Source organism: Dermacentor variabilis, chromosome 4, assembly GCF_050947875.1.
Source record: "Dermacentor variabilis isolate Ectoservices chromosome 4, ASM5094787v1, whole genome shotgun sequence".
Taxonomy (NCBI): Eukaryota; Metazoa; Arthropoda; class Arachnida; order Ixodida; family Ixodidae; genus Dermacentor; species Dermacentor variabilis.
Genome location: NC_134571.1, coordinates 180,638,768 through 180,653,282, shown reverse-complemented (window position 1 = coordinate 180,653,282; position 14,515 = coordinate 180,638,768). Strand labels below are relative to the sequence as shown.

Sequence of the window (14,515 nt, the reverse complement as noted above, 5' to 3'; positions counted from 1 at the left end):
TTATGAAGACGCAGCTACACTGCGGGAAATTTATCACTGTGTGAAAATTTTCCACAAATATGATTAGCCACGCAATACCCTTACGAAAAGTCATTTGTACACTGAACGAAAGCCTTAGTAGTTATTCTGCATCATTACTGTTTTTCCATTGTCAGTCCATTTACATTTTATATTTTTGAATCTTCACACGCTCCCTTATACAAAAGAATGTTCCATAAGCAATGGCGTTTGCAACAGGGCCAGCCATTTTTGGCGCCGTCAGTGTTTTGTTCATATCGATCGTGCACTGATCACATTATATATTATCTAAACGACTGCACCCTTATATTGTTTTGTTTCTTTTTTCTTCAGGCCATTGTGGACAAACAGGTGCTGAAATATGTAGCATTTTCGTGGAGCGGTAAGTACTCTTCCAGGGAGCTCGTGGAAATATGGAAATACTTGGTTTATAATAGTGAGCCATTGCCATAAAATATGATTTCACGCTGATTTTCGTTAATTCCTAGATTAACAAATTTTATACAGTGTGTTTCTGCGGAAAAAACTGTTATAAAGAATTTGAATCACCATCCCGGTCCTCCGAAAACATATGTCCATTGAACCTGTTGAAAACCACAACTACAACTGCTGATGGGTGTGCGATGGTTTATGGCTTTAGAGTAATAGCAGTAATGCTACCTTAGATTAATGCTAGTAATAGAAGTAATGGTGATTCGGACAGCACATGGCCAACCATAGCAGTGCTGCAACAACATTGCAAGGAGCTGATAGGTCGGTTATATTATGGACGAAAGCCTAGGGTCGTCACTCCCGACGTTACAAGCTGCCGTCGCCACGGTAACTTGTCTTACGCAAATATTTACAGGGAAACGGATGTGGGGTTGGCTACGTGCTGCGCATTGCACGTAGGTGCAGGAGCGCCTTATCATCAATTAGTTCGTTTGGATGCTTGTATTGAGATTGTTCTTTCTTGAAATGTATGTTGTCCGGTTTGTTGTATGCGTAATTGCAAGGAATGTATGCACTGTTCGCTTCAGTTTGCTGAGTGCTTGTAGCCTCTGCGTTAAGCAGGTATGAGCCATTGCATTGCGCGTATGAGCCATTGATGATAGTTTGCGGTCAATATTACGCCACGAAGAAATCCCTGGATCCTTGCCATAGAGTGCTTCGCTAAAAAAAATGGTCGTTTTCAAATGAAAGGCCACAGCCTTCAAGGACATGTTGTGAGTTGTGGCGACCACGATGTGAAGGTGATACGCGGCAAATATACACTAATTAAGAAAAATATATGCATTAACCTTTGAACATTTGTTTCAGCAGCCTTATCGCAATTGACAAATTGAAGCAAACTCTCCGCACAAGACATATCAACTTTTGATGTGGGCAAATATTATTACCTGCGGAACTGTTGCATGAGGAACTTCGGCTGTCAGAGCACACGAAACAGAAAATAGGAAGCTGCGACGATCACTAGGCCGCGCCCTTCCAAGCGGCGCTAGCTTTACGTGACCAAGCAAGGCCAGCGCGCTGTTGCTCCGTGCTCGTCGCTGTCCACTGCTAGTACGTCATACTACGTCACATCTACTGGCCACTAGGCCGGATATACGTATGGCTAGGATGTACCCATTACTTGTAGTTGTTAAAATAGTTCCCCGTCAGTGTTACGCGTGTGCGAGGAGCTTGATCAGTATACATGCAGGATTTGGCAGTTCTCCTAATTGTCTTTCATGCTGTACCTTGTCATGCTATACCTATACTCTTTGTACTATATCCACACTCTTCAATAGCAGATATGGAAGGCCAAAAAGGCGGTCCACATACGGAAAGACATCGCAAATAACTCCTAACGCTTATTTGTGTTCAATAGTTGTGCGAACTTCAAGGGCATCATTAAGGAATGTTGGCCGCTTGAAGAATGTGATAGGGGACACACAAAGCAAATTGTTCGCATAGTGAATGCGCGAAGATTGTTCTTCGTGCAGTCGTCGAAGAATGGCACCATGGAATTATTTTATGTCATGCGCCAGAGTTAGAGTGCGAAATTTTAGCCCCGACTCACCCTGCTATGACTGGCAGCCACGTATCTCGCCTATATACGCAATCGCCCGACATTTGCCGAACGCTGGCGTCGGCCACAGGGCTGACTGCGTCTCTGTTCAATTTCTATCGGCATTCTCACCTTATTTCGCAGCTCTAGGTTTTAGCCGAACTGCTTCCACTGTCAATTTACTCGTCCCGAAAGTTGGCCGCCCTGTCAACGATATAGGTCTTTGTCACTAAGTTGACAAATTTAGCACTGTGCTAAGATTTCAAGCGATTTCACCTTTCTTCAAACGGCAGCTTTTTTACCGGCCTGTGTTCATATATTGAAAAATTTTTATCGACTTTGAAATTATAACACACCTGTTGATGATGCAAGTCAAAAGTATTTTTATATTCCTGAGGTCTGCTGGAAGCTTCAGCTTTTTTTTCCCGCTCACCAGCCTCATATGGTATGGTATGAAGAACTTTATTTCGGTCCTGAGGAATGAGTCTTGGACTGATGCGGGCCGCTCCCACGTCGGTAGAGAGAGGCCGAGTCCCTCTGCCGTCACATGGGCCCTCTGGACAGCCCTGAGTTGGTCCGCCAGCACTTCACTGTGCAGCATCCGCTGCCACCACTGTTCACCTCGAGAACCATCACCGGACAACGCCATGCAGCGCCACAGCATGTTCTCTAAAACGAGCAAACCCCCACACTTACTACAAATGACTGAAACCCCGCAGTCCGGATTAATTTTATTCATGATAACCAGCCTCATGGAATCACTGTCGATTCTAGCCCATTACGACGACTTCGATCTCACGGAAGTCGGTAATGATGCAACCGCCATGGGGTTGAAGCCGCTTAATGTCAACTCTACCGTAGACAAGACTACGCAGTCTTTTTCTCTGAGAATGAAAGTAGTTAAATAATTAGCACAATTTTTATGTCGATAACGAACAGTAAAAAATTTTGTTTTTCGTATTTGTTGGCGAACACACGCATTTCGCCATGCGTCATCACGTCATTCGCGGGATTTCGTCACTGCAAAGCTCAGCTGGCCGACTGGGCCACATGGTTTTGTGCTTTCAGGAGTACCCTTGGCAGCCTTTGGAGGCATACCGTAGTTTCTTTCAGCAAACAATCTGTAGTCGTTTTCAGTCCAAACAATGTTCGCCTAAGGAATGAACGGTTCGTATCCGGAACGTATGGTTTTCTTGGAAACCATTGAATTCGAGAGCTCTTGTCTCGGAAGAAGTTGTATTAGTTAGAAAACCAATGTCGTAAATAAACAGCTGGCCATAGCTTTCAGCTGTTGTGACAGCTCAGAGATATCATGGGTAACATCAACAGCGTTGCTCCATCCGTGAGTCTCCGTGGCGGCCTGGCACGTATACGTGGCCACTGTGGCCGGTCGCTGCGGTGGTGGGTGCAAGTAGTGATACATTCTTCCACTTGTGAATACGGCAAAGAAGTGGGATGTCTGAGTGTGGTGCTAGCGTCAGCCTAAGAATATACGGTCACGCCAAAGTGCATTCTTGAATCCGCGGGATTGCGGTTCCGCACTGAAGTCCTGTCGATGAAATAGAAAGATTTTTTCTGAAGCCCTCTGCTTAACACTGGTTCGTCTAAAACCTGGCCGCCGACTGCGCCATTGAAGTCAAGAAAAGACACGGCGTGCCGTTCCATCCTAAATCTGTGTTTTATTCTTCTTCCTGAGGTAAGACATAACAAGCCTCAGTTTGAAGAAAACGTTTAGAAAGCCATCGTCTGCGAGCTTTGGCCTCCGCTCAACGTTGCCGTTTTGCATCGTCGCCTTGCTGCCTTCGCAATTCGGTTTCTTCGGCTTCTTTTCGACCCTTGGTTTACCCTTGCACATTCGTATAGAGGAGTCTGACACGCGCCAACGACGTTTCCCTTATGTGTTTAGAATAAGTTTGTTTCGACAATAGACGATATGAACACTGAGTTACAATCCCGGCACAACTCCGCGAGGACGATAACATATAAAACACGAAACACGGCACGTTTTCAAAGTAATATCCAAGTCCTTATACACCAAAGTATACCACATATACCCACGGAAAAGCACAGTTGAACATAAACTAAATGTCACATGCACAAAAGATGTTCCATATATACAGTGTGCACAATGGTTACGTACAATGATGATGTGACCGAACACTTTACACAATTTTGCACGAGATGTGTGTATACGAAAATGGTCATGTATACGAGAGCACACACAGACGCAGAAATCACGGGCACCTTTATTCTATGTGCATTAAATAAATACTTCTGATGGCCTGGCTACAAGAACCAGGCTGGTCGAAAATTAAGCCATACGCGTCCATGATCCATAGACAGGAAACAGCATGACCACTGTCGAAGCAACTCTTCTTCTCGAAGGAAGAACAACTCCTCTGGCAGAAACGACAGTAGCTCAGATTAAAGCCTCGCCAGAAGTGAAAAGAAAGCGCGGCAACGACGTCCCGCGGCAACTGCCTCGCACCGGTTACGCCATAGACAAAAGGCCCCCGCAGCAGTTAAAGTCGCCCGAAGCAGCACGTGAGCAGCGACCAGGTGTAATAAAGTGGTTAACTCCAAGGCCACAGAAACCAGTATAGACGGCCCTCCCGAATATCCCGGCAACGACGCAGTGCAGCAGCACATGCGAATTTGATTCTTGAAGGGGGCGATTCAGACACAGCGAAGATAGAACAACGCTCTACCACTCTAGCCTGTCACCAGTTGGAATCCCTTGCCACCCTAGAGTCCACATGAAGTCGCGTGGGTGGCCAGGCAGAAATGACTGCGTTATCGCATCCCACGAAACATTATTGGAACATGTGAGGCGCATTCGGGGAACTAGACGAAGCAGTAAGGCTGCCATAGCGTCTGCTACACGGGTTTCGAGAACGTCTACATTACGACATACCTGTTGTATGGGGCGATAAAATTCCACAGCGGTACAGTAAAATGTATGTGCGTTTAAAACTTTTGGTCCGCGATTTAAGTGCACCCCCGGTAACATGTAATGACTTTTTTGCGCCAAGGAAATACCAATCGAGTTCACGCGTAGGACACTGATCACGCTGTAACAGGCGGAGCAGAAATTGCAGAGAAAGCAGCCGGAAGCGGACAGACACTAATGGGAACGCGAACCCACCACGAGAGCGTGGCTGCCCAAGCGCCGCGCGACAGAAAAGTGCTGTACGGCTCGACCAGAAGAAGGAACCGAGAAAGCACTGCAAGGACCTAGTAATCCGTAATGGTGGCTGTACATGGTGAGAAACCTACAACGCTCGGCCGCAAAATACAGAGTTTGCTAAGTACCTTCTTTCTAATAAAGTAAATCATACCCTTGAATTTCTTGGATATTTTGTCTTACATCTTCCAGAATTGAGAGCCACACAGAGTCTGAGATGCCATCATAGGTATAATCAAGGCCTAAAATACGAAGAGAATTGCTCTTTTGTAGACTGAAAAAGGGACTTAGGCGTGTCTGCGGTGAACCAATGAACAATTAACTACATTTTGAAAAATTTTGCGCTGCACCTGAAATATTTCCGTACTCAATGAAAATTCGAAGGCTACGAGTTAAGCTACCTTCATTCCTGAGATATAATGCGATGTCATCGGGGAAGGCTGTCACCTTCACAACACCGCTACACGGCAGTGGGTGACCGCATACGTAAGGGTCTCTCACTATTGAGCGCAGAAATGGCTCAAGGCTGAGCAGAAATAGTACTGTGGATAGAGCGCACCCTGGACGAACACCACGATTAACGGCAAATGGTGCACTTTCACGACCATCAAGGAACAAAGTACTTCGGATATTTGAATAGGCATTCCTAATGTGTTCAACAAAATTTGACGAAAAGCAGAACGATGTCAGTACATTAAATATGTACGTAAGTTCAAGGCGATCGAATGCCCTTTCTTGATCTAGTGAAACTGAGAGACTACGTGCTGACCTGGTCAGCGTGTATGTCATTATGTCATGCGGAACGAACGAAAGACTGTGTATTTCTCTACCAGAGACTGAGCATGCATGATGGTGTCTTATTAAGGAAGGCATAACTTCCCAAACGCAGGGTGACAGTAGCTGTCAAGGTTTTGTAGTCAACGTTGAGAGAAGCGTGATTGGCCTCCATTCCTGTCAACGAACTGCTGATGGATCATGCTCAGCTATCAGCACAATACGACCGTCGCAAAAACTAGACGGAAACTAAAGGTTCTCAAAGGAGCAGCGGATAGCAGATACGAAAGCGGCACCAATATCTTCCCTCAACGTTAGATGAAACTCAACCGATAACCCGTCTGGCCCTGGGGCCCCAAGCCACGCTTCATGGAAAATAATGTTGCCTTGACTTCATCCGGTGGTTGTCGTGCACAAAGACGGTCAGCTGCCGCAGGTGGAACCTGAGGCGGCCGTCTAATCGTTGCACGAAAACCTCAAAAGCCAGGATCAATTTGCATAGCAGTACGCGGCATGCTTTCAAAATGCGTCAAAAAGAGCGAATAATCACGCGTGGGAGGCGACGTAACAGAAAGTGCTCTTGGGGCCGTAGAACCGAGTGCATTCTCCTGTCTAAAAAGAGAGTTTCTTGCAAACCGCAGAACTTCAGGGTGTGCACACTAATTACGTCTGCATTGCCAAGCAGCACCTGACAAAGACGACGCTGTGATGAGGCGTTGGAAACTCTTCCTTAGCGCATGCTGCCATGACCGCATCAACAGCGTCAGTAGTTTGACCCGAAATGCAATACAGAACTTCGTTGCAGTATCCACAAGCTCTTCCGGCATACGTTGTCTGAGTGCACGTCCTTCAACTGAATGATGCAGACGCCACGGCACCTTGAACGCGTCACATGACACTGGGTCAGATCTAGAAGGAGAGGCGTGCAAGACTTCACAAAAAGAGCGTTAGCGCGCGTCATGTAAAACGCGAATGTCTAGGCGCTAAGGTTTTACTGATGAGGAAGCAGGGAGCAGAAATTTTGAGTTTAACTGGTCTGTGATCAGAAATATAAACAGGGGATGAAGGTAATGTTCTCACATCAGATCGGCTGACATACCGAGCTAAATAGCTTTGCAAATAGGTACGCTCTAACCTGCTTGACGACACGCCGCGTCGCCACGTCCAGGCAACTAAAGAACCATGAAAAAATCGATCTGTATCCAGCAACGAAACGTGCTGGACAAGGTGACGCATCTCACGTGCCTTCCAATCAGGGCAACCCCAGCCCGGGCCTTGCACATCTGCTCGCGTGTCTGAGACGCAGCAAAAATCCTCAACACGCACCCCGTGACGAACTCCCAGGAAATACACGTCTAGGTCACGAAAAAAATCGTTGGACTTAATGGCCTGCGAGGGTCCATATATCCACAAAATTCGTAACCTAAATGAATATAGTACGCACTCAAATACCAATATTCACACTGTTCCATCATAGAAGACATGACGATCTCACGACAGTTCTGTTGAAATAATAATACCAACTCCACTAGAGCTGGATGTTACGAATGAGAATAAACAGTCTAGGTTAAAAGGGCTTTTGAAAGTAAGAACATGTCCAATTGTGAAAAAATTCGTTTCTTGCAAACACAGCATATCAAATTTTTTTTGTGCGGGAAACGCTGATAATTTGGGCTTGTTTTGCAGGACTCCGGAACCCGTGTGCGTTTAAATAAATAATGTTCAGGGTGTCCTCCATATTTATTTAAAAGTATCACCGAACTGACCTGGTCGTGTTGTCAAAGTCGGCGCCCCTGGAATTAGTCCCGGGGTTATGCAGTGAACACGTCCCTTCGTCGACCCTCTCGAAGAAGGCCGAGGTTTTTTGGGCCGCGGTAACTCGGCACGGCGATCCGGGCCGCCGTCCGAGCCAGAAGCTGACGCATGGGTACGCTTCACGTCTCGTGGGGCCGCCATTTCTATGTCGAGTTCATCCAGGCTTGGCGACAGTTCAACGCTGATATCAATTCCGAGGCTGAAGCTGTCCTCTGATGAGGAAGATGTCGGTAGCGGTAGGGCGGCTGGATTAATTTCATCGCCACCGAAAACTTCAGCAGCCGGGGGCTCATTCAGATGTAATGGATGCGGCGTTGTAGGCGACGCAACTGAGGCCGATGAAGCCACAGCAGATTTCGTGGTTGTATCGACCATAGTAATCGCAAGATCCGGTGTTTAGTCTGTGTTTAAAGCCTCGCTGTAATCAGGAGGACTGCCAGTAGCAGCCGAAGTGGAAGCGCTGTCGGCCACTGCATGCGTGTCCTGCTCTGCTTGGAAGGCCAGCGAACATGGCGTGTTGCGATTCGCCACGTCACGGTTTTCTTTTTCAGTAGAGGAGGCCGGCGAACATGGCGCGTTGTGACTTCTCAAGCTGCAGGCCTCTTATTTTTCATTTGTCGATGCTGGTTGATGTGGTGTCAGGGCAGTTTCTTTGCACAATGCCTCACGCGCAGTCGCAACCGCAGCTGACGCCGGCGGTAAGGGTGGAAAGACTCCAGCAGCATCGTGCGAGTATAAGCGCCGCTCAGTGCAGGCGACCGTAGGGTGACCATCCCCATAACGCCGACAAGGACAGTCACATCTGTCGCTTTCCTGGCCATGGACACCACAACAGCCACAGAACGCGGCGGTGCACTGTGCGCGGTAGTGGTCGCTAGAGCCGGGCCGACGACACACGCGTTGCAAGCCGTGGCAGTCAAACGTCTGTCGATGACCAGAGACTCGCCGATAATTTCGGACCATGGTTGTAGTACTCACTTCCTTACGAACGAAGCGTGTGCCCGTGAGCACGCCACGTCGTCCGCTCATAAGACCAGCGTTGACAGATAGAACCTTGCCGTATGGTGATTGTGCCTGCTTGAGGACTGCGTTCAGACCGAAGGAAGGCAAAAAGTGGCAGGTTACGTTGGTGACCTGCAGGCTGACCGGAACGACTAGGCAACGCTCACCACCGATGACAAGGCAGCGAGCATCGACGATTAGGGTCATCCAAGCCATGTTCTTGACGGTGTCGTGGAAGTTGAGGCCTCCGATGTAATGAACGCAGTAGTCCTCACAGAGGACAACCATTGAGGCCATCGCGTCGACGACGGTCTCGGGACCATTCTCCGTAGAGACCACAACATCGAAGACGTGGGCCTTCGAGGGAGTCGTCGATGCTCTAGGCGCCATGGCATAAGAGGTGGACGTCCCCGACGTGGAACGCGTAGGGGCGTCAGCCGAAACTCTTAACTCTTGTTCCGTTCTTCTTCTTCTTTCCTCGGCAAAAAAATACTGATGATCCTTTCAGCAGGGGAATGCTGCGATCACGGTCAATTGCCTTGCTTCTGCCGCTTCGCACGTAGTATCTTGTTTCTCGCTTGGCAACCAAACTTGCCCTTAAGCGTTCTTCAAAGTGAGGTATGCAATGCTGTTTTGGTTCGTTTTGGATGGTTCTGATGCTAGGTTTAAGCTTCTTCTTTAGTGAAACGTATTCTGTCCGTTGAGCTGCATGGGTGATTTCTGTGGATGCATGCACTATTCGCTTCACTTTGCTGGGTATTGGTAGCCTCTGCCTTAAGAGGGTATGAGCCATTGGAACTTTGCTTGCTTACGGGTATAGGAGCCCTTGCTGACGATGATATTTTTGCACCACTTCACTAGACGCAGCGTATTTTCGGTATGAGCCACTTAAGGCATCCGTCCGAATAAATTACCCTGTGCGCTTCTACATCTAAAGCTACCATCTGAGCATGATGCATGTCAACTGAGGGAGTCAAAATTTATTTTGGCCACCTGGTGACGTTTTTCTGTGCGCAAAGCATGCAAAACAAAGCAAGGCGCACAAGCGTTTCTGCCTCCATGACATATTCTAGTGCCAGTACCGCAGCGGGGAAAAGAACCCGCCACCTAGTGCCGCACAGATCCCAGCATGAGGTCAACAATTCTATCCTGGGCCCCTTCGTAGTCGGCGCCCGTGACGGAAGTGCAGCTGCTGTGGCGGTCTGCTGTTGACGAGTATGATCGAGACAGGTGCATTTCACTGAAGTCGTATTTTGAAAGCGCCGTTGTGCGGTGCGTGACTATAGCCGATGAGCTGGCTGTCCGTTGTAGGCCTCATTACCTCTATTGTTGCGCTCGAACGTCGGTGTTGATTCGCTGAGTAGCTCTGCGCTAAAACTGCAACATAGCATTTCAAAGCAACTTTTAAATTGTGGTGCATAGCGCAAGCTGTTGGACCAGTTGGTGCATGATGAACATCAAAGAGGGGGTACAGCGAGACACAAAGGACGCGCACACAAGGAAACAGCGTTAAACTCGGACGGACGCAGCAGTCCGTGTCTGGCGCATTTTCCTTGTGCGCGCGTCCTTTGTGTTTCGCTGGAACCCTCTTTTTTAAGTTCTTTCATATTTCTCTCAGCGCCGGAAGGCTCTTCCACTGAGACACAAAGACGACCAAGAAATATCGTGCGAGCTTACTTGTACCTTTCAGCATTTATAGGTTTGTTGCACTAAATTGAGCTCTAGTTTTATGTGCCCAAATGCCAAAGGACTGTGCCGCCATCACCAAGAGGCTTTTGAAAGGTTTAAGTAATCAGCACAGGCTCAATCTGCCGTATCCGTTCTGCTGGACATAGGTCTACCACACACGGTTAGGCGCAAAGTATACAAGCCCCAGTTGCTCGGGTCCATGGTGTCGTAAACCAAGAAGCACCTACTGACGCAGAGACCCTAGTCGGGCGCCGTCTATTGTAGGCTCGTGTAATATTTCGACTTTATTTATCCATTATCCAGGAAAAGCCTAAAAGTCGCGTTGAATACAAAAATTCGGGCAGGTTACATTTGTTCGTCCGTGTCGTATGCATGTAAGCTGTCGTGGTTTCCACTTGATCTGATATGATGACGTCATAGTGGACAGCAAGAAATTGCAGTAGGTCACATGGGGAATTAAACTTTTTTGGTTGTAAAGAGAGGCGCCGGCGCAGCAACGGGCGTAGGCGCAGTAGCTATTTCTTTTAATTTGCAGATAACACGATCTAAATGCTGGAGACATGACTTCACACCACTTCAGAACTGAAATAAAGAATTTCCCTCATCACACAGCAACCGGCCCTAAGTGGCCAGATGTCGGTGTTGGCTTCCGCAGATTAAGAGCTGCGTGATACTCGTAATAGTGCAGCTTAGCGCAGTGACGAGATGTTTGACGATTCAGACAATAGGTGGACTTAGTTTCTTCAATTTACTTAGGTGCCACTTCTGTCGCATCACGTAGGCGCAGAAGCACGTTGCACTGCTTGCATTTAGTAATATATAAGAGCGGAAAAACTATTTAAGCAGAACATACCACATTGTAGACAACTAAATAGGTTGTTTTAAGAGGTAATAACAACCATGCCATCGGAAGATGTGCCCATAATTTAAAGATTACAAACAAGGTGAATAAGTACTTTCTGTATCACCCCATAAATAGTAAACAAAAGTTGTTTTCGTGGCGAGAGAGGAAAAACGACCTAAAGCCATGAGGCTCATGTTCTTTTGTTGCGCCACATTTTTTTCCTCATTAGTAACATGGACAATATCAGCTAGGACTCACTGTGTATACTTCGATTTACACCTGTCCATTCTCGATTGAAAAATTCTTTTGCGCAGGTATTAGCCACTGGGAGACCATCCACCGGGCCAGCATGGTGCAACTGTCGAAACACATTGGAGATGAGGAAGGCACAACAAAATTTCCGACAAGCACTGGACTAGTGAGTCATAACGCATAAGCTAGAATCTCTTTGTCGATATTGGTAGTGAAGGTGATGCTCACGCCGTTTATAGCAATTTGTCATGCAGGTCACTGGCCTGAGTGCCAGGGTCAATGGAAAATATCAGGTGACAGATAACTTGCAATGAGGCGCAGTCTCTGGTCCAACTGTGATTGAAGGCACAAAAAAGAATATCAGGAATTTAGACATTTTGTCTCATTTAAAATGTATAGTTTTAAGGAACAGGGAAATGCAAGAGCACAAAACGCTACTTCCCGCACGTTGGAGCGAAACTCGCACCTTCGCCGTTACCTGCGCGATACTCTACCAATTAGGCTATGGCGGCGGCCGTAGCTCAGTGGCGACTCCATCCACGGCCTTGTTTATTCATGTATACGCAGCATAGATCTGGCCCTGGCCCTGTTGGCCAACGCCATTCGGGATCATGGTCGATCATGCGGCAGATTATATTAAACAATAGGCATGCTGCGGTGCACGAGCTGTAGGAGTAGCCAACTGTAGGAGAAGCCAGCTAACCCTCGCGCGCTGCCTGAAGCCATTGATGCTGCCATAGTCGAGATATTTGTTACGAATGAACGGGAAGGGCAAATAAATCTCAGTCTGCTTACTTTGACGGAAGGATGGCCGCAACTTTAGCTAAACAGGTAATGCCCAAACAATGCGGGAGGTATGGCTTGAGCTGCCACTGGCGACAGGGCATCTTTTCGCCCACTCATATTGCTGTGGTCATAGTATTTATTGTGTTTTACTAAAATCCCGCAAATTCCCCCGGTGTCTTTCTTGTTTTCGTTGTCTTGTGATTCCACATTTCCTGTAGCAAAATATGAAGTCCCTCGGTTTAAATTTTTCTTGCAGCAATTATACCTTGTATGTTAAATAGGGTGTAGCCAATAAAGGGTCTTCTTTGCTGGTGCGTGTAAACACTGCTGGGCAGTCTCCTCAAATGCTGGTTTTAATCTTGTAAAATTTCGCCATTGGCAACACAATGAAACTCAGAAGAGAAGGCTTTGATAGAACGGCGATGCGAGCACCGCAGTTTCTACAGAATGGTGTCAGGCGCCTATCGTAATTGTGTTCCGCGCACTGAGTGGTAAGAAAATTGATTTAGGAGAATATACGCTCCAGATCTGGCTTGCAGAGCTCCAAATCAACGGCTCTGCTAGGTCGCATCAATTGAAGACATAGCTCTGGAGTGGCACGGAGAAGAAAGACGACAGGGCGTTCGCCTAAACCTAAACTTTAGCGCGAGTCTATCGTCTTTCTTGAGCGTGACTTCAATTGATGCAACTAACCAACAAGCCTGCAAATCCACACTCTTTGTTTTTATGCTAAGTTTCTCCGATGTCTTCCATACTTCGCTTTGGGTTCCTGCCCTACTCATACGATCGAACGAATGCTTTCTGAAGTAATGCTCGAAATTAATTATACATGAACAGTAAAAAAAGATATAACTGTTGATTCACAATGGCCTTGGAATTGCGTGTGTTTTATTTTTAAATGATGGGATTTTGCATGCCAAAACCACGCTCTGATTGTGAAGCACGCTGTGTTGGGAGATTCCGAAAAAACTTGGACCACCCGGCGTTCTTTAACACGCACCTAAATCTAAGCACACATTTGTTCTCGCGTTTTGCCCCCAAAGAAATGCGACCGCCGCGGCCGGGATTTGATCCTGCCATCTGTAGTGCTTAGCAGCCCGACACCGCAGTCGCTAAGCAACTGCGGCGAGTAGTGTCGGTGAGTGTGTGACTGTGTACTCGGCGGGATGAACTTGGCGTTGCGCTTCGAAGGTCAAGGGGATGGGATCGAATCCAGGTCACGGCGGCCGCGTTTCGATAGCTAGGAAATTCAGTAACGGCCCGTGTCGTTTATTGGGTGCACGTTAAGGAAACCGAGGTGGTCCCAATTCATCAATTCCCGCCGTGGTTGCGCAGTGGCTATGGTGTTGCGCTGCTGAGAACGAGTCGCGGGAACGAATCCCGGCTACGGCGGCCGCATTTCTTTGGGGGCGAAAAGACACTTGTACTTAAATTTAGGTGCGCGTTAAAAAACCTCAGGCGGTCCAAATTTCGTGAGTCCTCCACTGCGGCGTCCCTCATGATCAGAAAGTGGTTTTGGTATGTAAAACCCAACATTTAAATATATTCCGAAGTACCCCCCTTTCTTTTTCTTCGTCCCGTCATTTAAGCTGTTTGCTAAGTACGCGTTTGTACCAACAAGCCTGGCTAGCCACTTTTCTGAAGCTTATAATCACATCAATATTTTGGCACGCCAAATGCGCGCATTTGTTTGTTTTATTTTTGTGTGTGTCCCTATGTCTGTGTGTATGCGTGCGTGTTTGTGTGTGCGTTTGTGTGTTACACTTGCCCTTTACCCCATCCATCGTATTTTTTCTTGACGTTCGCGTAATCATTCGAGCAAGGAACCAACAATGAACCAACAGTGGCGCTGTAGTGGCGTTACGTACGCGCGTCCCATCACATGTGGTCAAGTGTCCTCCGACTTTACCCAAGGAGGTACGCTGCTCCTCAACGAAGCGTTCACCGGGCTGCCGCTCCCTGTGCCTCCCCGCATCTATGCCGCTGCTTCACTGCTTGTTTGCCGCAGTATTTGCAAGCTCGTCCGTCACGCATCACAGTTCTTCCGCTACCGCTTAGCCTGCGGCCTTCTCTCGTGCCTCTTGAAGATTCGCATATAATCCCTTGCTGTTTGCCGCGAAGT

At 47.5% G+C, this 14,515-nt stretch overlaps 1 protein-coding gene across 3 annotated transcripts in view; it reads left to right on the top strand.

Annotated features, from left to right (window-relative positions):
- The window catches only part of LOC142578084 (uncharacterized), a 151,508-nt gene that overhangs the window by 75,737 nt on the left and 61,256 nt on the right, over positions 1-14,515 (top strand). For all 3 annotated transcript variants that reach the window (XR_012827160.1, XM_075687503.1, XM_075687502.1), the window contains 2 exons: positions 352-400; positions 11,670-11,773. Coding sequence is in view for 2 of the 3 variants with exons in the window: in XM_075687503.1 (XP_075543618.1) it covers positions 352-400; positions 11,670-11,773 (153 nt within the window). In the remaining variant the exon portion in view is untranslated. The remainder of the gene's footprint in view (positions 1-351; positions 401-11,669; positions 11,774-14,515) is intronic.